We start from the raw sequence: 24,308 nt of genomic DNA, 5'->3' as shown, positions 1-24,308 counted from the left end.
CAGGCGTCCGTGGGATCAGCTAGGAGAACTCCCAACCAGAGGCAGCTGGACCCTGGGACGGGCTAAGAGTGAGCCCACAGAGCCACCTGTCAGAGAGGACGCAGGGGAGGGTAACTGGTCCACAGGATAAATCAGGGCTTTAGCTGACTGATGGCCGGTCTCCTGAGTCACACTGTCCAACCAGAAAAGTTACCAGTGTCTGCCGTGAAGGGAGTGAAGGGAGCGCTGTTCTTTGCTACCTGGATCCGCAGAACTCTTTCATTACAGCTTCACACTTGGCAAAGAGAGACTGGCTGGTGCTAGCCCAGGGCACTGTGGAGAAGTGGAGGAGGAAGGGGAGGGGAGGGGAAGGGGAGGGGTGAAGGGGGGCAGAAGAAGGAAGGGAGAAGTGACTGAGGAGAATTGTAGTTAGACCAGCAGCCATTGAGAAGAGCCCAGACTGATGAAGTTATTTAAAGCCAGAGTGAGGAAATAACCATGGAGGACTGGCGAGATGGCTCCATGAGTGAGGGCGCTTGCTGCGAAGCTTCACAGCTCAGTTCCCAGAACACACATGGTGGGAGGAGAACTGACTCCCACAAACTGTCCTCTGATCTACACACACATACACACACAAATACCCCCACACCACACACATACACAAACACACCACACACCACACACACATACCACACACATACACACCACATACACATGCCACACACAACACATCTCACACACATATACACAAAAACACCCTACACACCACACACACCACACAAACCACACATACACAAACACACCATACAACACATCACACACACATATCACACATACATACTGCATACACACACACACACACCACACAACATGTACCACACACATACACACACCACACACACATATCGTACATACCACACACACACCACACACACACACACCACACAACATGTACCATACACATAAACAGACTACACACACATATCATACATACCACACACACACACACCACACAACATGTACCACACACATACACGTACCACACACACATATCGTACATACCACATACACACACCACACACACCACATACACACACATAAAGACATACCACATACATACACATACCACACATACACACATACATACAATACATACCACACACATACACACACCATACATACCACATACACACACATCACACACATACACACACCACACACACCACACACATACACCACACACATCAATAAATAACTATTCAAAAGAAGCCCAGAAAACCTTTTCAAATATATTATCAAGAACATAACTATTCAAAAGAAGCCCAGAAAACCTTTTCAAAGATATTATCAAGAACATTAACCTTGTCCTCCCCTAGTTTTGTGACCTCTATGGTGGAAAGTGTCTCCCAGTCCCATCCTCACCTCTAGATACTCAGAACTGTAAATGTGGGGGAGATGCTCACTCAGGAATGTGCTCAGCCGAGTTCAATCCCCAGAGCCCTGGTGTGCGATGCTCGCCTGTGATCCCAGTCTAGCCTAAGTGGTGAGTTGCAGGGCGTCAAGGTACTTTCTCAAAGAGAGACAACTAAAGACCAACAACAATAGCAAGACATGAACAGCTGCTGAGGAGTAGTACCCAACGTTGTCCTCTGGTCCACAAGCAAGAGTGCACACACAACACACACAGAGAGAGACACAGACACACACACACAGAGAGAGAGAGAGAGAGAGAGAGACACATGTACACACAAGAACTCTAAATGTGTGCTTGGGGCATACATGAAGCCTAACAGAGCATCCCTTATAGAGTAAGCCACAGCTAAAGCTTGTTCTGCTTAGGATGGGAGAGTGGCTGTGACTGCCCCGGGGAAAGGGAAGCAGACCTCTAGAAAGCCCAGTTTGTCAGATGTGGGCTTCCACAAAAAGTTCTCCTCCTAGAGCGTGCCCTGCGGATGGGCTCATATCACTCCCCACCCTGACCCATCCTTCCTGGATAAGCACGATTACCTACATGTGACAGCAAAAACCAGAGGTGGCCCCCATCTGATTTCCTCCACTCCCAGTGAGCAGAGTCCTAGGCTGCCACCAGACACACTCCAACCCACGGCCACATCTTCCCTCAGGTCAGCTCTCATCAGCTCAGAGTCGAACAAGGTTCACTTGGACCCTACACAGAGAGAATCATTCTGCTGCGGGCAGATGCAACAGCAGCAACCATGTGAGGGCCCCACCACCCGTCCACTCTGCTTTCCCGCCAAATGCCAGCCGGTGAGGCAGGAACGGCTGGGACAGGGGCACCAAAGTGAACCCAGAGCTGTGAGGTGGCTCTTCAGGCCCGCAGGTAATGACTGCATCTGCCTCTCTACAGCCCCAGTACTGAAAGGATTTAAGCTTTTCTTAGTCTCATAAAGAAGTCTGGGAATCAGAACCCCACAGTCCAGTGACTGTGTAGTCCGGGCCAGTCACTTCAGTATGTGTTTGCTTCCTCTTCTAAAATAGAGCCTAGCACTTCAAGGGCCATGCAGCAATGACTGGGGAAGTTCTGTGGACTCTTAGGGAAGGGTGGGAAATGTGAGGGCTCCCCCACACTGCAAGAGCACTTCCTGTATGCAGACATTTGACATATCCAGCCAATGTAGGAGTATCTGCACTTGTATATCTAAGGCTCAGGGAGCTAAGCAAGCCCAAGATGGCACAGTTACCAAGTAGAAAAACCGAGTGGTGACACCCAATGGGTTTCACTGTCTGACTCTAACACCCGATTCTCTGTCAGGTAGCTAGCATATACCTACACTCCCAGTGCTTCAGGCCAGAGCTAGGAAGATCCTGAGTTCAAGATCAGCCTGGGCTACATAGTGACTACTACTAAAAAAATTATCATGTCTGCTTTTCATTGTGTCGGTATGTGGCTAAAAGCTTGATCCAGGAGCTGGAGAGATGGCTCAGCAGTTAAGAGCCCTGACTGCTCTTACAGAAGTCCTGAAATCAAATCCCAGCCACCACGTGGTAACTCACAACCATCTGTAATGGGGTCTGTTGCCCTCTTCTGGTGTGTCTGAACACAGCCACAGTGCACTCATATAAATAAAAACAATACATAAAATAAATAAGTCTTAAAAAGAAAAATCTTGTCTATTGGCAATGGCCAGCTGTGAGGCCACTCCACCTCATCCCTGGTTTTCCAAGATAGCTCCAAGCGGGCCACCTGCCAGCCAGAGCTGTCCCAGCAGAACTAACCAGCTCTATCTGGTTGTGTCTCCAGAAAACAGGTTTTTCATCACATCACGCGGTGGACTGTACATCTCGGACGTGCAGAAGGAAGATGCTCTCTCCACCTACCGCTGCATTACTCAGCACAAATACAGTGGGGAGACGCGTCAAAGCAACGGGGCTCGGCTCTCCGTGACAGGTAGGCGCTCGCGCAGGGCACTGACCCTCCATGGATATGGGATGCCCTGTGTATCCACTCTGAGAAAGAGTGATGACCGTGGGCATAGATGCCACTGGGAGAGAGTTCAGCTTGGGCCGAGTAGCCTTGAAGTCAGAGCTTTCCTACAGGTCTCTTCTTTCCAGGGGCTGTGAGAACACACCTGGCTCTCCTGATGAACTGAAAGGTTTCCGCGTGTCAGCAGCGGTTCTGGTTCTCAGGCACACTTCAGCGTTCTCTCCATTCCCACAGCCACTGCCCCCACTTCCTCTTCTTGCCATCTTTGTCAGGAAACTCATTGTTAAAATCTGTAGTAACTGTGAGCCTAGATTTCAGGAGGGTTTTTCACTTCCTTGTATCTCTATGTGTTACCGAAGATTTGGGGATTTTTTTTTGTTTGTTTATTGTTTTGGGGAGTTTTGTTTGTATTGGTGGTGGTGGTAGTGGTGGTGGTGGTGGTGGTGGTGGTGGTGGTGTGTGTGTGTGTGTCTGTTTGTATATGTATGTGTATATAAGTATATGTATGTGAGTATGTGAATATGTGTTTTGAGTGTGTGTGTCTGTTTGTATGTGAGTATCTGAAGTGTGTGAATATGTGTGTGTGAATGTGTGAGTGTGTATGGGTATGTATGTGAGTGTGTTAGTATATAAGTGTGTGTGTGTGTGTATACACTTTTTGGAGACTGCCTCACTGCACAGGAAAACAGACTATAATACATGTTTCTAGATTTTTTGTTCTGGGGTGTGGTTGTATGTCTGAGGGAAAATGGAGCACATGAACTGCCTGCTGTGTGCCACATAGCTCTCCGTGTGCCACCTGGCCAGCACCCACAGCCCTGTGAGGTGTGTGCAATGTTCTGCATTTCCAAGGGGGGCCAAGTGTCCTACCTGAGCTGTCAAGCCAGTGGGAGGGCCCAGGCAGAGTTCCCACACCAGTCCCCCAGCTGCAGTCCCCTTCTGCTGAAGTCAAAGGAGGGTCTACAGATCACCCACATACCACCTCTAGCAAAAAAAAAGGGGGGGGGCGAGGCTTCTATATATCCCTTTATAAGGCCTTCTCCACAAGCAGGTTCAAAATATCTGATGTCCATCCACAGACAGATGTCTCTATGGCACCTGTACAGTGCACACTGGGATTTCCCCATACTGTCAGCACAGGCTCTGACATGTCCTTTGTTGGAGGATTCTCTTTTAGAGGGACACTGACCTGGAACACGCAGTGATCCTCCTGCCTCAGGTTGCCAAGTTCTGGGATCGTAAGCATGAATCACCATACCACAATTCTGATGCTCTCTGCCATGTGGGTTTTGTTGCTTGTGGGGTTTAATTTGGTTTTGTCTTTCTGTCTTATGAGACAGAGTCTTATGTAGTCCAGACTTGCCCAGAGATACCCTTGAACTTCTGATCCTGCTGCTCTCACCTCCTGAGGACCACCACTTCACATTTATTTCACAACACAGGTTGAGGGTTATGCATGCTATGCAAGCACACTCCCAACTCTTCATCCTCAGCCCCAATGTTTTCTACCATACCCCATGCTGTTTTGACTTTCCTCAATGCTGGTTGCAACTCACAGAATGGATATCACAGCCTCCTGGGGACAGGGGATGGAGGAAGAGCATTGACCTGCAGTTTGAACATCCTTACCTTGAAGAGATGAGGCAGAAAGAGACAGGAGGATGAACTGATAGAAACTCACTTTGGGCCGGGCGGTGGTGGCGCACGCCTTTAATTCCAGCACTCTGGGAGGCAGAGGCAGGCAGATTTCTGAGTTCAAGGCCAACCTGGTCTACAGAGTGAGTTCCAGGACTGCCAGGGCTATACAGAGAAACCCTGTCTCAAAAAAAAAAAATCCAAGAAACCAGAAAGAAAGAAAGAAAGAAAGAAAGAAAGAAAGAAAGAAAGAAAGAAAGAAAGAAAGAAAGAAAGAAAGAAAGAAAGAAAGAAAGAAAGAAAGAAGGAAAGAAGCTCACTTTGGGGATGCTAAAACCATGAGATCACATCCCACTCCAGGCTCTGGAAAAGGCCTTGGCTACTCTGTCTGTTTCTGCCATCTATGGCTTAGAGACATCAACCCTCATGACAGGTGACTCCCCAGGACCCGTCTCATGTGCCCAGCACGGTTGAAAGGAAGATTAAGAAAACAGGAATCAGGAGGCAATAACCAGACTGCCCAATCTGACCCTCACGTCTCTGATGTCTGGTCCTGTGGGCAGCACACAGTGCGCACCAAGTAAACATTTATGGCATTAGGGAGCAGCAATGGAAATCACGCTTCTGTGGCGAGTCAATGACACTTGGCCATAGCACAGACCGTGTGGTAGGACTTCTGAATCTGTAGCCAACTCAGAGTGTGTTTCATTGGAGTGGTTTGCTTCCAAATTACAGAGCCTTGTTTGCATGGTGTTTTGCATCTCATTTGCATGCTTCTCATACAGTGCAGGGGTGGGGGCACAGAGAGCTCCTATTCCAGGCCTGCTTCGATCTCCTCCATCAAATCCTTCATTCTCTGCTCGGATGGCCAGACCTACAGCTTTGGGGGTGGGGGACTGAGGATTAGGCAGGGGGCCCTCAAAAGAACAGATTCTGGAAGCTGGAGGCTGTGCCAGCCTTTCTTTTTCGTCCTACACTATCATGGTGGTTTGTAAAAGGAGTGGTGGGGGAACTGTGAGAGAGATGCCATGCCTCTAAGGACTCAGAGATAAAACCCTAAAGGGACAGAGGTCAGATATAAAGGTGTCTGGACAATCCTGGAAGAAAGGCCTGGGCCCAAAGAGATCGGTCCAGGACAGGAGAGGAGACCTAGACCCAGACCAGAGAGACATACAAAGACAAAGGGAAGTGGGGGAAAGGAAGGAAGATGCCGAAGGGAAGGGAACAGCAAGGAGCGAAGAGGAGGGGAGGCCGCGCAGTGACGCAGGACCCTGATGTGATATGATGTGACAAGGCAGCTTGTCTGCAAGCTGCTTGTCTCTGCAAAAACGCAAGCGATCTGAGAGGGAGGCAGGGAAAAGGCACCAGGGGAGCTCTGACTGCCAGGCTCACCGGCTCACCACCCCTACACGCCCCTCCCTAAGCCCAGCCCATCCCCGGGAAGCACCTGCTCCGTGTCTCTAAGGCCTATGAGCTCATGAAAGGGCTCCTTATATGTGGAGGTGAGAGGGACAAGGAGGGGCTCACACCTTGGGCTGGAGATGATGCAAAAAGGCCGAGGCCCTTTGCGGGCTGTGCTACCAAGCATCCAGTGAAGTCTAAGAGAACTGCAAATACAGTTAGCTAAATGGCAAATACAGTTAGCTGGGCAGTCACTGGGAGGCCACAGGCTACGGTGTGTGGAGTTCAGTGGTACCTGATGCCTGGGGAGCCTCCATAAGTCAGCTTTGGCAGGGAGGTCTGTGTCTTTGCCCTGTTGGTCCTACGCTGTCCTCTTGTCCCCGTCACATTCCCAAGACAGGGCATAAGAGTAGGCAACCTTTATTTTTCTGTTTTCTATGTTAAACAAGGCAGTTACAGAAAGAGTCTAAGTCTGCCCTGAATTCTCTGTGATAACACCTCCTCCATATGACGTGGGGCTTTCTAGAGAGTTCCCCAAGCACTCCTAAGCAGCATCAACATCTCAGAGACTTAGGATGGGCCTCACCTTGAGACAGAGACCAAGGGACCAAACAGGATGTGAAACCAGCTTCCCATGCCCCAGCACATGCAGAACAGCCACGGAGCAGACTCTATGTGCTCCGGTTCCAGCCTTAGCTCAGACCTCAAAGGACATCCCAGCAGCTTGACCTGGGGGCCCCACTACCTCAGGCAGGGCTGTCTTTTCCCAGCCCAGTGCCTATGCTGGCAGCGCCCAGTCCCATGGGATGTCACGTGTACACGCCATAGCCCTTTACGTCTCTGCTTCCTGGTAATGAAAGAGGTTTCTTTTCCCTACCACCCCCGGAATTTAATTTCACGCCTAGGCCTTGGTGATTAATTTTCTCCCCTCTACCCTGCCCCTCCTTGGCCACCCGGGCAGCCCCTCCGCTTGTAAATTCTGCCCTGTGCCATGGAATTTGTGTATTTCACATCAATTAAGTGTCACATTGAGTAATTCTTCTCTGGCACTGGCTCTGTTGATCCCAACCAATCAACCATTCCCACTGGGGTGCAGGAGGGGAGAGGACAGCAGATCTAGAAGGGAGGGAGGGAGGCTGAGCATCAGATGGTAATCATCATCGCATCTGCCCCTCCTGCGTCTGTGAGGTTCTGTGGCACACAGTCTGCCACGCGTTGCCTAGGAAAGTAACGTAAAATATGGAAGTACCATAACCAACCTCCACCGTGCAGGGGAGACACTCAGCACAGAGGTCATGAGACTCACCCAAAGCCTTGAGGCAGACTAGAGACCAGGTAGATCTGTCACTTGGACCTCCTGGGTCCCAGCCACAAGTAGAGAGTGGCTCTAGAAAGTCCTTCTCTGGGAGAGACTCCTGGCCTGACTCCTCTCCAAGGAACAAGAGCAAAGAGCTGACAGCCGCCCTGGATGAAAGCAGCGTGCGGCGGTCAGCCGCTCCTGTCCACGCCATCCAGCCGGTTAGATTATTCCATCTGGGGCCCAGCTGCTAAACAAGGACACGAGCGAGCTGCTTTCAGAGCTCTGGTCTGCCATGTCACCCTGGGCTGGTCCCTACACTTCTCTGGTCTCAGTGACCTGTGTTCTCTCTGTGTGCTCTGAAGTCACAGGCAGCTATAGTCTATGAAGTTGTCAGTGTGGAGTTTATCCAGCAAACTCAGCTCGCTGGCACACCCCCATTTCTGACTGCCTGCTTGTCACATCCCCTCCTCCCCCAGAAACAGAAGGTTCAACCGCCAGGAACCCCACTCCACAATGGACACAGGAGGGACATCACAGGTCAACCTTGCCTCAAAAAGCCTGTCTGTCCTCTGGGAAGATGGAGGCCTGGCCTGCGGCAGCTGCTATTAAAAAAAGACAGGTAGCCACAGTTGTGACCTCGAGGGGCAAGACAGTGAGCCGACTGAGGCCAGGGGCTGAGGCAGGGGCTGAGGGAGACCCCGTTTCCATCTATGTTCTTCGGCTTTCTGAAGCTTCGCACCTGCATATATTACCTGTTCAAAAAAAAAAAACAATAACTTTACGCGTTTTCTTTTTTTTTTTTTAAATGGGAAGGAGTTGTTTGAAAGGGGAAGGAAAGAAGGAAACTCCGTGGGAGTCCAGTGAGAATGGCAGCAGTGAGGAGGAGGAGTGCGCATGGAGCCGCAAGGCTGGCTGGGGAACAATGAGCGAGAGTTGGTTGTGCAGAGCAGACTGGCTGGGTGTCTGGGTGACCCAGCTCCTCTTTGTGGGGCTCGGGAGGAGAGGGGAGAACAAGCTACAGTCAGGGAGAGGTCCTAGACAACAGTGGGAGAGTCAGCATAAAAGGTGGGGTTGAAGCCAGATCTGGTGCCACACGCCTGTGGATCCCAGCACTCATAAGGCAGGAGGCTCGCTGAGCACTGTGGGTAAGCCTGGACTACCAAGCAGAGAGAAAAGAAGGGAAAAGCAAAAGAAGGGTGTGCCGGGGGCAAGCTGGGGATACAACTTAGTTGGTAAAGTGTCTGCTCATCATACTGGATGCCCTGGGTTCGATCTCAAAATAAAGTGGCCAGCCGGGCTGTGGTGGTGCATGCCTTTAATCACAGCACTTGGGAGGCAGAGGCAGGAGAATTTCTGAGTTCGAGGCCAGCCTGGTCTACAGATATAGAGTAAGTTCCAGGACAGCCAGGGCTACACAGAGAAACCCTGTCTTGACAAAACTAAAAATAAAAAATAAAAAATAAAAGAGTAAAGTGGCCATGGTAGCACATGCGTGTAATTCCAAGATTCATGGGGTAAAGGCAAGATCATCAGAAATCCAAGATCATGGCACAGTGAGATAACCCAGAGGGCAAAGGTGCCACCAAGCCTGACAACCTGAGTTAGAGCCCTAGGAACCAATTCCTATAAGTTGTTCTCTGACTTCAACACATAAGCTGTGGCATATGCATACCCATGTGTTCAAAAATGCACACGTGCACACACACATGCGTGCACATACATACATACACACATACACACACACACACACACTACAATGTTTTTAAGTTCAACATGTAACATTGACCACCCATAAATGACAGGAACATCTCGCTTCACGGGGCCCAGGTCTTCCACCACATAGGCTCACGTCTCCCAGGTGCTGGCTTCTCTTTGCTTTACTGTTCTGAACTCTGGGGTGTACACTGGTCACCCTGAGCCTGAACAGGAGGCTGGGCAAGGGACCGAGGAGCTGGCTTGGCCACTGAAGGCCACTAGGCTCATGACTAAAACTTCAAGGAAGGGCAGGGCGCCCCGACTGCCACCCATTTGGAAGGTATCTCTAGTTTGCTTTGAGGCCCAGACAGATACCCACTGCTCTCGTGTCCTGAGACCAGGGTGAAGAGACCATCCATGTTCTCCCTTGTCATCCTCTCTGTCCCTTTGAGCTCTGCCATGTCCTGAGTCATCCTTGAAGCCTGGTTCACAAACATGATTCTCAGGGCTCAGCCTGGTCTAGGCACACACATGAAGGATACATGCACTCCCCTGGAAATGCTACCCTCTGGAGCCTACTCACTGTGAGCATGGACAAGGGGCTTCTGTCTGGAGGCCTGCTTCCCTGCAGTCCTACCTTCCTCTGCCCAGGGTAGCCTCAGCCACTGACCCTCTCTTTTTCCAGACCCTGCGGAATCCATCCCCACGATCCTGGATGGCTTCCACTCCCAGGAAGTGTGGACCGGCCACGCAGTAGAGCTGCCCTGTGCTGCCTCCGGCTACCCCATCCCTGCCATCCGCTGGCTCAAAGATGGCAGACCTCTCCCTGCTGACAGCCGCTGGGCTAAGCGCATTACAGGGCTGACCATCAGTGACCTGCGCACTGAGGACAGCGGCACCTACATCTGCGAGGTCACCAACACCTTCGGGTCAGCAGAGGCCAATGGCATCCTCACAGTCATCGGTGAGTCAGGAGCCTCTCTCTGCATCCCTAGGAGCCTCTGGGCTCACTCATCCTCTGTGTGATGTAATACCAGGACCATGCAGGCCCTGCTGCTGCCTCCTGCTGCCCCAAGAGGTGTGTCTAATGGCTGAGAGGGAAGGTTATAGTTTGGAGAGGCAAATGGTTTAACACCAACCCTGCTTTTCAGTCCTGGTGCCATCGGTGGTGTCTGTGACCTCCTGCCAGGTGGTCTTCTCTCCAGGAATCAATCAGGCTATGAAAGTCTTGTGGGGAGCTATGAACAGGAAAGCTTCCCGGATTGTTGGGGGTAGGCTGTGCCAGGCTAAGGGAGTCAGTACTAATGGTACCACACAGCAAGGCCGGTCTCTTCATTTTAGGTGGCGAACCAAGTACTTAAGGATAATAACTGACTTAAAAAATGCTCAACTTCATTAGTCATTAGGGAAATGCAAATCAAAACAACCCTGAGATTTCATCTTACACCAGTCAGAATGGCTAAGATTAAAAATTCAGGAGACAGCAGGTGTTGGAGAGGGTGTGGAGAAAGAAGAACACTCCTCCACTGCTGGTGGGGTTGCAAATTGGTACAACCACTCTGGAAATCAGTCTGGCGGTTCCTCCGAAAACTGGGCACCTCACTTCCAGAAGATCCTGCTATACCACTCCTGGGCATATATCCAGAGGACTCCCCACCATGTAATAAGGATACATGCTCTACTATGTTCATAGCAGCCCTATTTATAATTGCCAGATGCTGGAAAGAACCCAGGTATCCCTCAACAGAAGAGTGGATGCAAAAAATGTGGTATATCTACACAATGGAGTACTATTCAGCCATTAGAAACAATGAATTCATGAAATTCTTAGGCAAATGGATGGAGCTAGAGAACATCATACTAAGTGAGGTAACCCAGACTCAAAAGGTGAATCATGGTATGCACTCACTAATAAGTGGATATTAACCTAGAAAACTGGAATACCCCAAACATAATCCATACATCAAATGAGGTACAAGAAGAAAGGAGGAGTGGCCCCTGGTTCTGGAAAGACTCAGTGAAACAGTATTCGGCAAAACCAGAACGGGGAACTGGGAAGGGGTGGGTGGGAGGACAGGGGAAGAGAAGGGGGCTTACGGGACTTTCGGGGAGTGGGGGTGCTAGAAAAGGGGAAATCATTTGAAATGTAAATAAATTATATCAAATAAAATTTTTTTTAAAAAAAGGATAATAACTGACAAGAGCCCTGATCCATCAGACCGGACACTGAGCAGAGAGAGCCAAGATAGGTGCATGAGGAGCTACTTTGGATATAGAGTCCGGCCCTTCCCTGCTCTTCCCAGCAGAGTCCAGGGGGCCTGGAAGCTAAGGAAAGCAGGAAGGCCCTGTAGACCTCTCCTGTTATGAGCCCCAGAGCACAGGCAGAGGCAGAGAGGGCAGAAGGGTGGGGTAGGAATGCCCTAGGGGATCTCTGCACCACCCATCCTGTTGACGGTTCATCTGGCCTGCATCTGTATGATGCAGAGGCTCCCTTGAGCTCTCATACTCAGAATTTTCTGATGACCGGGCAACCAAGGAGCTGGGTACCTCTCTCAGTGGCAGGTGGCGGGTAGTGTCAGCCTGAGTCCCTGAACATTGTATCAACAATGTGTGACAGTTGTACATTGTATCAATCAACTGCATGACAGTTGTCTGAGGTCACTCCAGCTTGTGGGCAGGATCCGTCTAGGGTGATTCTCCTCCATCCTTAGCAAAGTCCACTGAGCTGTAAAGCTTGGTCAAGGTGACCCTCCGCCCCCTACTACCTTATCGCCCTTGGGTGGGCCACAGACACAGCGGAGCTTCTGTTGGCCTTCCAGCCTCACTTCTGACTCCCTAGCCAGATCCAGACTCAACATCCTCCCCACAGCCCAGAAAGCTGTGGTGCTTGGCGTGCATTTACCTGGAGTAGGGTAGAGGTTGTCCCCAACATGCAATCACGGAGAAGACAGACAGAAGGGCCTTCCAGAGCTGCTCCATGACAGCGAGGAGGCAGATGTCCAAAAGAGAGGTGAAAGCCTGCTCCGGGGGACTAGGGAGTCATTGCCTTGAATACCATGCTGAGTTTGGGGATCCATGGAAGTTCCGGCAAAGAGGATGATTGGTGGCGCCCCAGATGCACGTAAGGACATCAGACTAGCAGAAAGCAGGGGGCTGGTGGCCTGCATGGGTGTGAGAGGCTGTTGATAGGGAAAAGGTGTGCCTTCTGGTTTCTAGGTGCCATGAAGGTCAGTGTCCTGTGCTTCTGGGGGAGCTGGGGGAGTCTTGAAGCTCTGCCTAAGCAGAGGGAGCCACCTTAGGGAGGTAGAGGCTATCAGAATAAGAGAACCCACAGGAACTCCTGGTCTGTACCTACAGGTGCCTCATAAGTAAACTGCAGCCCAAGGCAGGGGATTTTCTAGCCCTAAATTGCACACAGGCGTGTTGGTGGAGCTGGACTGTGGCCTCTGTTCGCCATCACAGTTAAGGTCTTTCTATGCCTTTCCTCCTCCCACCTCCCTTGGTGCCTTCCTGGCCCCACCCAGACCCTCTTCATGTGACCCTGACACCAAAGAAGCTGAAGACGGGCATCGGGAGCACAGTCATCCTATCCTGCGCCCTCACGGGCTCCCCGGAGTTCACCATCCGCTGGTACCGCAACACAGAACTGGTGCTGCCGGGCGAGGCCATCTCCATCCGCGGGCTCAGCAATGAAACTCTGCTCATCTCCTCGGCACAGAAGAGCCACTCGGGAGCCTACCAGTGCTTCGCCACCCGCAAGGCCCAGACAGCTCAGGACTTCGCCATCATTGTGCTGGAAGGTGAGAGGGTGCAGGTGGCGGGGAAGAGCGGGTCTGCAGACCCCCAAGAGGTGCTGTGCACGCCTGGAGGCGTCTGTGTGGTGCTCAGTGCACATAAGGCAGGCCCCATGTCCTCGTGTCAGCTTTGCAAGGGCCCTATGTGGAGGTCCCTGCTAATGTCCCCTATTTTGAAGGTGAAGAATCAAGGCTTTGGTGGCATGTCTAGTGAACAAGGGTATAAACAATATTATTATATATTATCGATGCCCTCAACAGTTACTAGAATTTTCTCAGTAGAGGGGTTTCCTCGTGATCTAGAGGCTGTGGTTCCAGGAACCTCTGAACTTCGGAATCCTTTCCAACCTGAGGCCTCTTCTCAACGGGCTGTCTGTCTCCAACCAGGAATCTCCGTCCCCACTCTATTTTCTGTCACCACCCAGGCTTCCTCACACAGCACTTCTGGGTGTGCTTGCTCATGCTGTGCACAGGGCAAGGTGCTTAGCCAAAAGATGAGAACCAAATCAAGCTCACACTCCCCTTGCCCCACCATGAACCCCAGCACCAGGCTGAGACCTCAGAGGGGACGCCTCTTGCTCGTTAGTGGAAAGGGCCTTCAGGGTTGTCAGGAACCCGACCTTCCAACAAGTTTAGGTTCTGCGTGTCTCCAGCTGATCCTTTTGACTATAAAACCATACAGCAATAAGGGAACACTGCTGGTGCTTTCACAAAGATGTCAACCCCAGGCCCGTAATGGGCGGGACAGGGGAGTCTCACTACAGTACCTTTGAGGCCTGGCAGCTGGGCAGTCACTGAGCCTGGACCCTCGTGCCTTCCTCTCCCCACGGGGCTGTGCACAGCAAGCCCCAACGCTTCCTCAACCAGTCCCTTACTGCTCTTCCCAAAGAGTACGCCAGCCCAGTGCAGGTTCCTTTGAAGTGGGTTCCCATCATCTCGGGGGGCCTCCCACTTAGGAGCACCCCACTAGATAGCTCATCTTTTCACTTGGAGGGGCCAACCCTTTGCCTTGGGTAGAATTCTGGCACCTTAGAGGATGGCTCTGGAGAGCCGACAGACACGTGGAAGATGACCCTGGGGGCAAGAAGGCAGGGCCAACCTAGGGAGGGAGGAAAGGAAGAAGAGGGGCCAAAGGTCATATGGCACGACATACTCCCAGGCTCAGGCAAGCATCAGGATCTCCCCAGTTCTAGACAAGCATCTCTTCCATCCAGTGGTAGGGACAGGGCTGGGCAGGCTGGCCAGATTTCTGGTAAACATCGGCATTATGCTGTGTAACATCGAAGAGTATCAACAACACTATAACATCTGCCCTGCTATTTATTTATTTATTTATTTATTTATTTATTTATTTATTTATTTTTATTTCAAGCATCTACTTTTATTATCTGATCTTTCTTATCTGTTTATTTATTTATGTATTTAGTTTTTAGACAAGGTCTCTCTATGTAGACCAGGCTGACCTTGAACTGGTGACCCTCCTCTTGCCTCAGCCTCCTGAGGGCTGAAATAACCTGCACACACTGCTACTCCAGACATAGTTTTTAATTGAGATATAATAAGCATACATATGTATGGGGTACAGTGTGCTTAATGTTTTTTTAATCCCTGACACGAATCCTTCCAGGAAGGAGGATCAGGGTGACAACTCTACCCCACCTTCCATGGTCAGAAGGTTGGACAGGAAGCTAACAGCCTCATTCTAGATTACACGGTTAGCCAAGGCTTAAGGCTGGAGCCAGACTCCCATCACCTCCACCCTATCTGGGAAACTTGCATTTTAAACCACTCACTTAAGGTCTTCTGTGACTAGGGCTAACATGCTAACCCGCACCTAGAGTCCACCCACGCATGCCTTCTGAGCCTTGCAGTCTTTATCAAAAAACAGAGGAGCATCCTGAATTCAGTAATCCATTTAATCTTCACCATGTCCAGAAGAAACGGAAGTAATCGTCATCATCCACCAATAAAGGAACCTGTTCAAAAGACCCCGCCCTTGCCAGACACCTCACTCCACAATAGTAATCACACCTCGTGAAGACAGATGTGACAGCCTGTCTTCATCCTGGCTGCCGCTCTGCCTCCCTCCCCTCCCTGGGTGGGTGGCCTGGCGGGGTTAGTCTCTCTGTGACTCGGTGACCCTGAAGGGGGCTCCTCGCTCCCTGCAGACGGCACGCCCCGCATCGTCTCATCCTTCAGCGAGAAGGTGGTCAACCCTGGGGAACAGTTCTCACTGATGTGTGCAGCCAAGGGCGCCCCGCCCCCCACGGTCACCTGGGCCCTGGACGACGAGCCCGTCGTGCGCGACGGGAGCCACCGCACCAACCAGTACACCATGTCCGACGGCACCACCATCAGCCACATGAACGTCACGGGTCCCCAGATCCGGGATGGGGGCGTGTACCGGTGCACAGCGCGGAACTCGGTGGGCAGTGCTGAATATCAGGCGCGAATAAACGTAAGAGGTGCCTGTCCACATTTAAATATCAGAATAGGCTTTTGAGTTCCTTTGCCATCTTTGTGGTCACCGTCATTCTTGTGTGCTTCTTAGTAACTGTCATTTTGATTTTAGTGGAGGTCTGTCTCGCTCCTTCCTTCCTTCTTTCTTTCTTTCTTTCTTTCTTTCTTTCTTTCTTTCTTTCTTTCTTTCTTTCTTTCTTTCTTTCTTCTTCTTCTTCTTCTTCTTCTTCTTCTTCTTCTTCTTCTTCTTCTTCTTCTTCTTCTTCTTCTTCCTCCTCCTCCTCCTCCTCCTCCCCCTCCTCCTCTTCCTCTTCCTCCTCCTCTTCCTCCTTCTTCTCTCTCTCTCTCTCTCTCTCTCTCTCTCTCTCTCTCTCTCTCTCTCTCTCTCTCTCTCTCTCTCTCCTCTCTCTCTCTCCTCTCTCTCTCTCTCTCCTGCCCACCACAGTCCCATCAACCATTCTTGTGTGTGAGTGTGTGTCTGGTGCAGTCCACCCCCATCTTCTTTCCGCCCTCCTCCTCTTCCCTCCCACAACCCGGCCTGCGCATCCTCCTGACCCCATCTTCCCCATCAAGTCACTCCGGGCCCCCAGTGCTCTATGCACCTGCTAGCATCTGCCAGCCCCCAGCAGGGTCTTGAGAGGACAAAGATAGAAGTAGGACATAGTCAACTTTAGTACTTGTGAATTCCCAGCATCCTCCACTGAGCCAAGCCTGAAATGTCCCTAGAAATGGAGGCAGCCAGAGGCCCCGAGGCCACGCTCTCACTACCAAGCTCAAGTCTTCAGGAGTGTGAGGTTGAAACTGAGGCCCCAGGTGGGTAATCCCCAGAGAAAGGCAGTCTGCAGGAACAGGAGAGGGGCCCACAAGGTATTGACCACTCCCTTCCTCAGTTCTCCAAGTTAGCATGCTGAGAGCTGTCCCCCTGATGCTCTGCAGTCTTCTGGGTCTTACTGGTGCTCTCTGGACCCTACCAGTGGCCTCTAACCCAAGGACAGAGGACAGAGAAAATGTCAGAAATGGACCCTGGTCCAGGGATGCTAACAGTTGCCCCGAGGCAGGGACGGGATAGAGACTCAGTCTAAATTCACCTGTGCCAGCTATCCCATGCCATATGTCAAATCTGAGCCCACTACCTGGCCAAGCCCCTGTGTCCCTCTCTGAACTGGAGCTACAGGGCCCTGGAGGGAGACTCTCTAGTTCTCTCCTGTACCTTCTGGGTGGGGACCAGAAGCACCAGGTTTCCACAATGCTCTTCAGTACTGTCCCTTCATGGTGACCTCTAAGCGTCCTTCTCCCACTCCCACGATGCCTCCTGCCAGCCAGCCCTGCTGAGGATACCCCCAATTCCCAGCCACTATGGTCAGAACCCTACTTCGCAGCCCGCTCTCAGGTACCCGCATTACAATTTCCCTGACTGGAAGAAACAAGATGTGGGCTCACACGGTCAAGACCTTCCTGGTGCCTTTTGTGTGTTACTATGCGGGAGGTTCTTTGAGGGGTGTGAATGCAGTGTGAACAAGCAGAGAAAAAGCATGAGGTCCCTGCCTCCCTGTTGACACCTCAATCCCAGCTTCTCTCTAAAAAAGGACCCACCTGGACCAATCCGGTGGTTCCCTGTTGACAGCTATGGATTAGCCTTGTCCAGTCTAGTAAGGGATGGGATTCTTTCGAGAGGCCTGTATGCCTCACAGCTGTTTACAACCATCTTACAGTGATAACAGTGAGTTCTAGGAGTCCTGTGGGTGACCCCCAATCCTGGCCTCTGCACTTAGCTGAAAAAGTGCCCCCTCTGCCCTCACCCTGGAAGTCTCTCGCCCCAGGGGAAGTCTCAGGGGCCAAGCAAGGGAGAAGAGCCCCACCACAAAGTGGCACTGGCTCATGACGCCACCTGCCCCTCCTCTCCTCTGTCCCCCACACTCCCCAGGACCCCCCAGCATCCGGGCAATGAGGAACATCACGGCAGTCGCCGGGCGGGACACACTCATCAACTGCAGGGTCATTGGTTACCCCTACTACTCCATCAAGTGGTACAAGGATGCCCTGCTGCTCCCAGATAACCACCGCCAGGTGGTGTTTGAGAACGGGACCCTCAAGCTGACAGATGTGCAGAAGGGCATGGATGAGGGGGAGTACCTGTGCAGCGTTCTCATCCAGCCACAGCTTTCCATCAGCCAGAGCGTCCATGTGGCCGTCAAAGGTAGGTCCCTCCCGCCTGCAGCCTGCCTGCCTCCCAGGCTGCTGGCACGGGGGTCCGGCAGAAGGCACTCCCCTCAGTCCCCAGTGTGTAGAAGCCCAAGGAAGAGGGACTGGGCCTGGACTTTGGAAGAAAGATGACCTGGGGTTGAGGGGTATATGAAACTTCAGCTATAGACACAAGGAGGCAGCATGCTTTCTAGACAGGAGGCTCAAGCCAGGAATGGTGGCCTGCACTGGGCCACTGATGTCAGGAAGAAGCCACCAGGGACTCAACAGGGCCACACTGGAGAGCAGCAGCTGAAGGCCAGGGCAGAGGAAGCACACACTAACTACCCTAGCTTCATCCTTAGCATAGAGTGCCCACCCCAGCCTCTGTGGAGTCACAGGAAAGAGGTCATCTGCTAACTCTCAGAGGCCTGGAACTCAGCTATTGACCCACCATAGCTTTCTTGCTCGCCTTATGGGTGGCTACAGCAGAGGTCAGGGTGGGTGCTAGGTGGCTATGTCACCCTCTCAGCAGCCATCTCCTACATCTACAAGTAGGCTGATTTTAAAGGAACAATTCAGTAGACCTGTGAGCCACTACACTCTGCCCCTTGGCTCTGAGACAATGCAAGTTATGGATTCCCCAAATGCATTATTTGGGATCCACAGACAGTGAGGGTTATCTAAGAGAGTGCCTGGGGTTTGATACTTTTGGGCCTGACCAGGAAATATCGGAGAAGGGTGCAGGTCAGGAGACAAGCATCAGCTCTGGCTTCCACCTCATGAATGAAGAGGCAACCTGTGGTGCCCAGAGGACAGTGGAAGAGAGACAGTACTATTGAGACCCAAGAGGGTCCCCCCTGTCACCTGGGCCTTCTCTCCTGCAGCCATCCATCCTCCAGTGAGACGGGCTTGGGGGAACTAACCAGGAAGGGAAAGCCAGGCAGAGGCCAAGGTCTATGGAAAGAAAGAAAAGAGCACAGGACCAGGCCAAGAAGGGCCCCAACACCTGGGGTGCCCTTGAGGGTCTCACACCAACATCTCCCAGGCTTTGATCCTGGAAGCAGCATCACATATACAAGGAAGGGGGTGCAGGAGAGAAAGTGTTTGGGGGCACATGATGTATCAATGAGCTATGACAATGACCCCAGGATGGGAAGGCAGGGAACCTGACAGTCACAGCAGAAGGTGGAGGAAGCCCTCCTCCCTGTGTTTCTTACCTTCCTGTCATCTGGCTCACCCTGAGCAGTTCTCTGGGGCGGGGGCCGAGTCACGTGCATCCTGTGTACCCACCCTGCCACCTGTCATAGTGCCAGACAGCACGTGTTTGTTGAACTGAATCTGCGGCATTAGTCTGGGTTGGAGTAACTTATGGGAAGCCACACTGTGAGCTCCAAGAACTGGGGGCTTCATGGCCATCTCAGGCCTGAGAAAGAGAGCTGAGATACACATTGGCAGGCCCACCTCCCTGCTTTAGGTTGTGGCAATGACAGTGTTGTCTACCACGTGCCCTTCCCTAGCAGCCCATAGGCCCACACACCAGGCCCCCATCTCCCACACCTGGGCAAATGGACTTGGTGATGATGTGCCATTGCCCTGCCTGCCCTGCCTCCACCCCGCTGGGCATCACAGAGGCCTGTATCCATTTCTGTTACAAGCAATGGGCCGAGAGCGTACAGTGTAAACATCACATATTAAAACATCTAACCTCTGCTCTGCTCTCTGTGCCCAATGCTCCAGCAAGCATTTGGCCGGGTTTGTCAGCTAAAAGAAAAAAATAATAATAACAGGGCTCCAGCAAGCCTCAGCATACTGGGAACATCCCGAAAGCTGTACTCTGCTCATCAATTATTCAGCCCCATTCAGGGAGCGATCGCTCCTAATGAATTGAATCTGATGCATTCAGGCCCAGCGACTCAGTGGACCTGTAGTGACAGTATAGTGACAATATCTTCCAGCCCGAGGAGAGGGGTGGAGAGTGTGTGACTGTGTGACTGTGTGTATGTGTGTGTGCATGTGTAACTAGTGTGTGTGACTGTGTGAGTGCATATGTGACTATGTATGTATGTGTGAGCGTGTGTGGCTAAGTGTGTGTGTGTGCGTGTGTGACTATGTGTGTGTGCCTGCATGTCTGTTGGTATGTGTTTGTATGTTTGTCTCTCTGCCTGTCTGTGTCTATCTGTATGTATGTGTGTCTGTCTGTCTAGCTGTCTGTATACCCAGGCATACGTGTGTGTATCTGGCTGGCTGTGGGTCTGTGTTTGTGTCTGTGTCTATGTCTGTGTCTGTGTATCTGTGTGTCTGTCAATGTGTGATACAGGCTTGTGTGCAAACCTTCCTGTTTCCTCTTACCATGGTTTTGAGAAAAAGACCCGTACACAGTCGAAGGAGGGGTGAGGTCCGCTGTTTCCTTTCTAGACCAGACACTCGTGTAAAGGCCTGGAAGCCAGTTCCCCCACTTCAGCTCCTCCACCCCACGCTCTCCGCTCGCCTCCCCCACCTCATTAGAATGCACTTTTGCAGAAGAGCCCATCAAAGCTGATTATGATCACGCTGCTTGATTAGCGGCTGTGCTCTTCCAAGAGCTCCCCAAGGAGGGGGGAGGAGGAGGTGCCCCTGGACATGGCAAGGGGCCCAGACTCCAGGAAGGAAGGAGTGAGTGCAGGGGTAACACTCCGGACCCCATGGCTACTGGACATAGGAAAGTGCATCAAGTCAGAGGGCAGACTGGGAACAGGGTGCAGAAAAGGCTGAGATGGAATGAGACAGAAACCGGAAGCCTGCAACAGTGTATCAAGCCCCCTCCCCAACCCCCACTTCTCTGCGGAAGCCAAGACTGGTGGACCAGATGCGGCCAAACCAATGCTGCTTCGTGAGCTGGAAAAACAACTGCTGACTCGGTTCCTTCTGGGGGCTGCTTGTCTGCTAATGAAATTTTCAATCAGTGAGCCAAGATCAGAACATGCCCGACATGCATCTACACACGTGTGCAGTGATGTGTGGGGTGCACACATGTGTACAAACTACAAGCACGTTCAAATGTCAAAAGGACACACTAGCCCACCCGTGCTTGGGTAGATGCATGTGAAAGATTATGTGTGCATGAATACCTTCTGTAAAAAGACATCCCTGACCCATGAAAGGCAACTACGGGTGGTTATGGTTATATGAAACACTGATCAAGAGTTCCGGCAAGAGAGGCTTAGCAAGGCAGGAGACAGGGGGCAAAGGGGTGCTTTGAGGAATTCCTGGGCTTGGCACATGCAGCACTGAATGACAAGGGGAACCAGCTGCAGGGGATAGCACTTGTCTCGGGGCTTCCGGACACACCCTTGGCAGGATGCTAAGAGGCGCGTACACAGAGCCAACCTAGACTTGGGGACTTTTGAGACCTTAGCAGCTGAGTAATAATGTGTCATAAAAGCATCTCTGGGTGCAAAGACTTAGTGTTTGATTAACCAAGGGCAGGGCCCACAACTGGGGCCTCTTGGCACGGTTCTGTGGGGAAATGTCTCCCCCTTACATCAGAGTCTCCGAGAGCCCCTCAGCTAGATTGAGGACCGGGAGGTACACTCTGACTGGAGCGAGAACATGCCAAGAAACCCACAGGAAGCAAGCCAGCAGAAGAGGGCACTCACCCCACACAGACTCTTTTCCTCCAATATCCCTATCCCGGAGTCACACACATATGTCCCTATCAAGTCTGTGCATAAATTCACCCATCAGTAACTGGAAGAGGCTCCTGTCCCACTCCAATAAACAAATTGGGATGTTCTCTGGACATAAGCTACCCACCTACCTGAATGCCTGCTATAGTTGAAGGTGGTTTGGAAGGAGCCCTGCTGGAACCCACAGGCAGGGGGCACCACAAGCTCCAGAACTGCCTTTTTCTGAGCATGCTCTGCTTGCAGCCAGGTTTCCTTGGGAACACAGAGCAAGCAACCTCCTTCAGGGACAGATGGGGCTGGTGATGGTGGTGGTGAAGGTGTTAGAGATGGGGAAGCACTGGCAGTGTGTTAGATCACTCTATGACTGACTGTGCACCTACTACGTTCACTCAGTCACTGAAGGTGCACCTACCTCATTCCCAGTGCTAGTTCTGTTTCACCAACACAGCTGTGCTCAAAACATGCAAAATCCCCCACCCTCCAGGAGCTTGCATCTTAAGGATAAACAGACAGTGGATACAATACATGACATTAAATCTAAACTGTATACAAGAGTGCCAGGAGGGGAGGGGCCTTGTGGTCAGAGAAGGCATTGCCGAGAAGGGATGGTTATGATAAAAACTGAAGTAAACTCTGCTTATTCCTAGAATATTTAGATTTATTGAACCTGGAAACTCAGTGTCACAGGAGTAAAATTAATTGGCCTACCTCCACCATTTTGTGTCTGGTTTGTGTGTGTGTGTGTGTGTGTGTGCGTAGTGTGTGTTGTGCTGTCCATGCATGTGGAGACCAGAAATGGATATCAGGTGGCCTGCTTGGTCACTCCCTGGTCACATGGTCTCCTGCTGAACCTGGAGCTAAGCTAGTGACCAACAAGCCCCAGTGATCTTCCTTTCTCTGCCCCTGACAGCACCAAGGCTGTAAACAAGTCCCAGGGCTCCCCCATGGTTCCTGAGATCAGATCTCAAGTCTTCATTCTTTTGGGGCAAGCACTCTTAGCCATCTCCCCAGTTCTGGCACCCCTCCATTGTACAGAGTAACAAACCAAGGCTCAGGCAGAGGCCAGGGGTTGTGGCAAGGCCACTTGCCTATGGTCACTTGAGTAAGCAATAGAGCCTGGAATTCAGATGTCCTGGCCCCAGATGTAGATCTTTCTTGAGTCCATGCTGTGTGGACAGAGGATCTGACTTCCCACAGTGCACACTTTGCAAGCAGGTGCAGTAAATAAAAGACTCAAGCTCAAAGACAGATGATAAGAGACCCCATAAAGCGTTTATGAGCTGGGCTGGTGGTCAGTACTGCATGACACTTCCAAACAAGTGTCCATAAAGGCTTTATGACAGCAAGATTTTGTGTGGCTTGCCGTAGTTGCTGCATCTTGGTAGATACTCTGGTCTCTGGCCTCAGCGCTGGTGTGGTACCTTGCTCCAGGAAGGAAGCCCCAGCTCTACCTCGCTATATGACATCCCAGGCCAGCTATTGCAGAAGTTATGGACATGGGCACAAGAGACATGGGACTTCAGGTGACACTGACGAAAGCATGTGGCCAGAGACACCCCTCCCCCAATCCTGAAAAATTGGTTCCCTGGGGGAAAGATGACACACACATTCTATTAGCATCTGTCCCTGAGCTTAGAGAAGACTTGGCTAAATAGCAGGTCTTCCTTTTTAGGTATCCATAGCCTAAAAAATAATCGTGTTCTTATCAAATATTCTACCAGTGCTGAGAATGCCCTTGCCCACAGCACAAGGCATCTCTGAGCCTGGACTTGAGGGTTGTCAGAATGCCAGCCTGGAGCTATGGAGTTCCCTCAAGAAGCCCTGGCCCTTCCACTACCTACAAAGGGGTTGTATGACTTTTCCTTAACAGAGAAAATGAATGTCTACTCGCCCCTCCCCCAGGTGAGGCACTAACAGACCAAAGGAATTATTACACTCAAGTCTAGCTGGCTAAAATGGCAAGTCTATTTACAGAAGCGTGAGTAGGGGGTGACTTACAGGAGCACCCCGTCAGGAAGGCTGCACCCCTAAAGCTTGGTGGGAGGAAGTCTACTCTGCCTAGCAATCGTCGGCCACTTTTATACCCTTGGGAGGGCCTCATGAATCTTCTACTTTTCATGAGTTTCCCTGCTTTTGTAAGTGTCTGTCCTTCCTCTAGGAGGGACTCTTTCAATTTAAAGTAACCAGCTATCCAGGTGGGTGAAGGGCTTCTGCCACCGTGGCATGCATAACTTGGTAGTGGCCATGTGATGGAAACATGATGCATTGGCCTTCTGAGGAGTTGTCTCGTCATCTGACACGAGGGACACGAAGGAGCCCTGGGCATCCTACCAGCGTCACTAAGCCCAACCTGAGTGTTGGCTGCTGCATTTCAGTGGCCCCTCAAGGGCTCCTCCGTGTCGTTCCCTGACAGTCCTTGGTGGCCTCTGCCCTTTGCCTCAGCCTGACTTCTCCCTTCATCCTGTGTATCGTTTTTGTAAGCACACGTGCCAGGTCAAGTGGTCACGGCTCCCTGAGGCTGTGGTCACCCCCAGAGGACACCTTCCCCTGCTGAGTCCTGTGTCTGTGTGTCCAGAGGTCACTGGCCCAGTAATCACAAAAGGCAGTGTCTTACCTCTCCCAACTTGGGCAAGGTCCTGCCATTCTCATCTACACAGCGGTAATACCTTCACTGAGCAGGCATTTCACAAATATTACATAATTCTCTAACTAATGAATTAACCTGCCTTAGTAACTTACACCACTCTCTA

General features: G+C 51.4%; 1 protein-coding gene across 1 annotated transcript in view; it reads left to right on the top strand.

Moving 5' to 3' along the window:
• The window catches only part of Dscaml1 (DS cell adhesion molecule like 1), a 320,228-nt gene that overhangs the window by 227,477 nt on the left and 68,443 nt on the right, over positions 1 to 24,308 (top strand). The window contains exons 4-8 of the mRNA XM_052188455.1: positions 3,242 to 3,388; positions 10,141 to 10,419; positions 12,980 to 13,255; positions 15,418 to 15,714; positions 17,634 to 17,906. Of these exons, the coding sequence (XP_052044415.1) occupies positions 3,242 to 3,388; positions 10,141 to 10,419; positions 12,980 to 13,255; positions 15,418 to 15,714; positions 17,634 to 17,906 (1,272 nt within the window). The remainder of the gene's footprint in view (positions 1 to 3,241; positions 3,389 to 10,140; positions 10,420 to 12,979; positions 13,256 to 15,417; positions 15,715 to 17,633; positions 17,907 to 24,308) is intronic.

This window comes from Apodemus sylvaticus, chromosome 7, assembly GCF_947179515.1.
Source record: "Apodemus sylvaticus chromosome 7, mApoSyl1.1, whole genome shotgun sequence".
NCBI classification, from domain to species: Eukaryota; Metazoa; Chordata; class Mammalia; order Rodentia; family Muridae; genus Apodemus; species Apodemus sylvaticus.
Note: the sequence above shows the minus strand (reverse complement) of the source record. Positions and strands in the feature narration are given on the sequence as shown.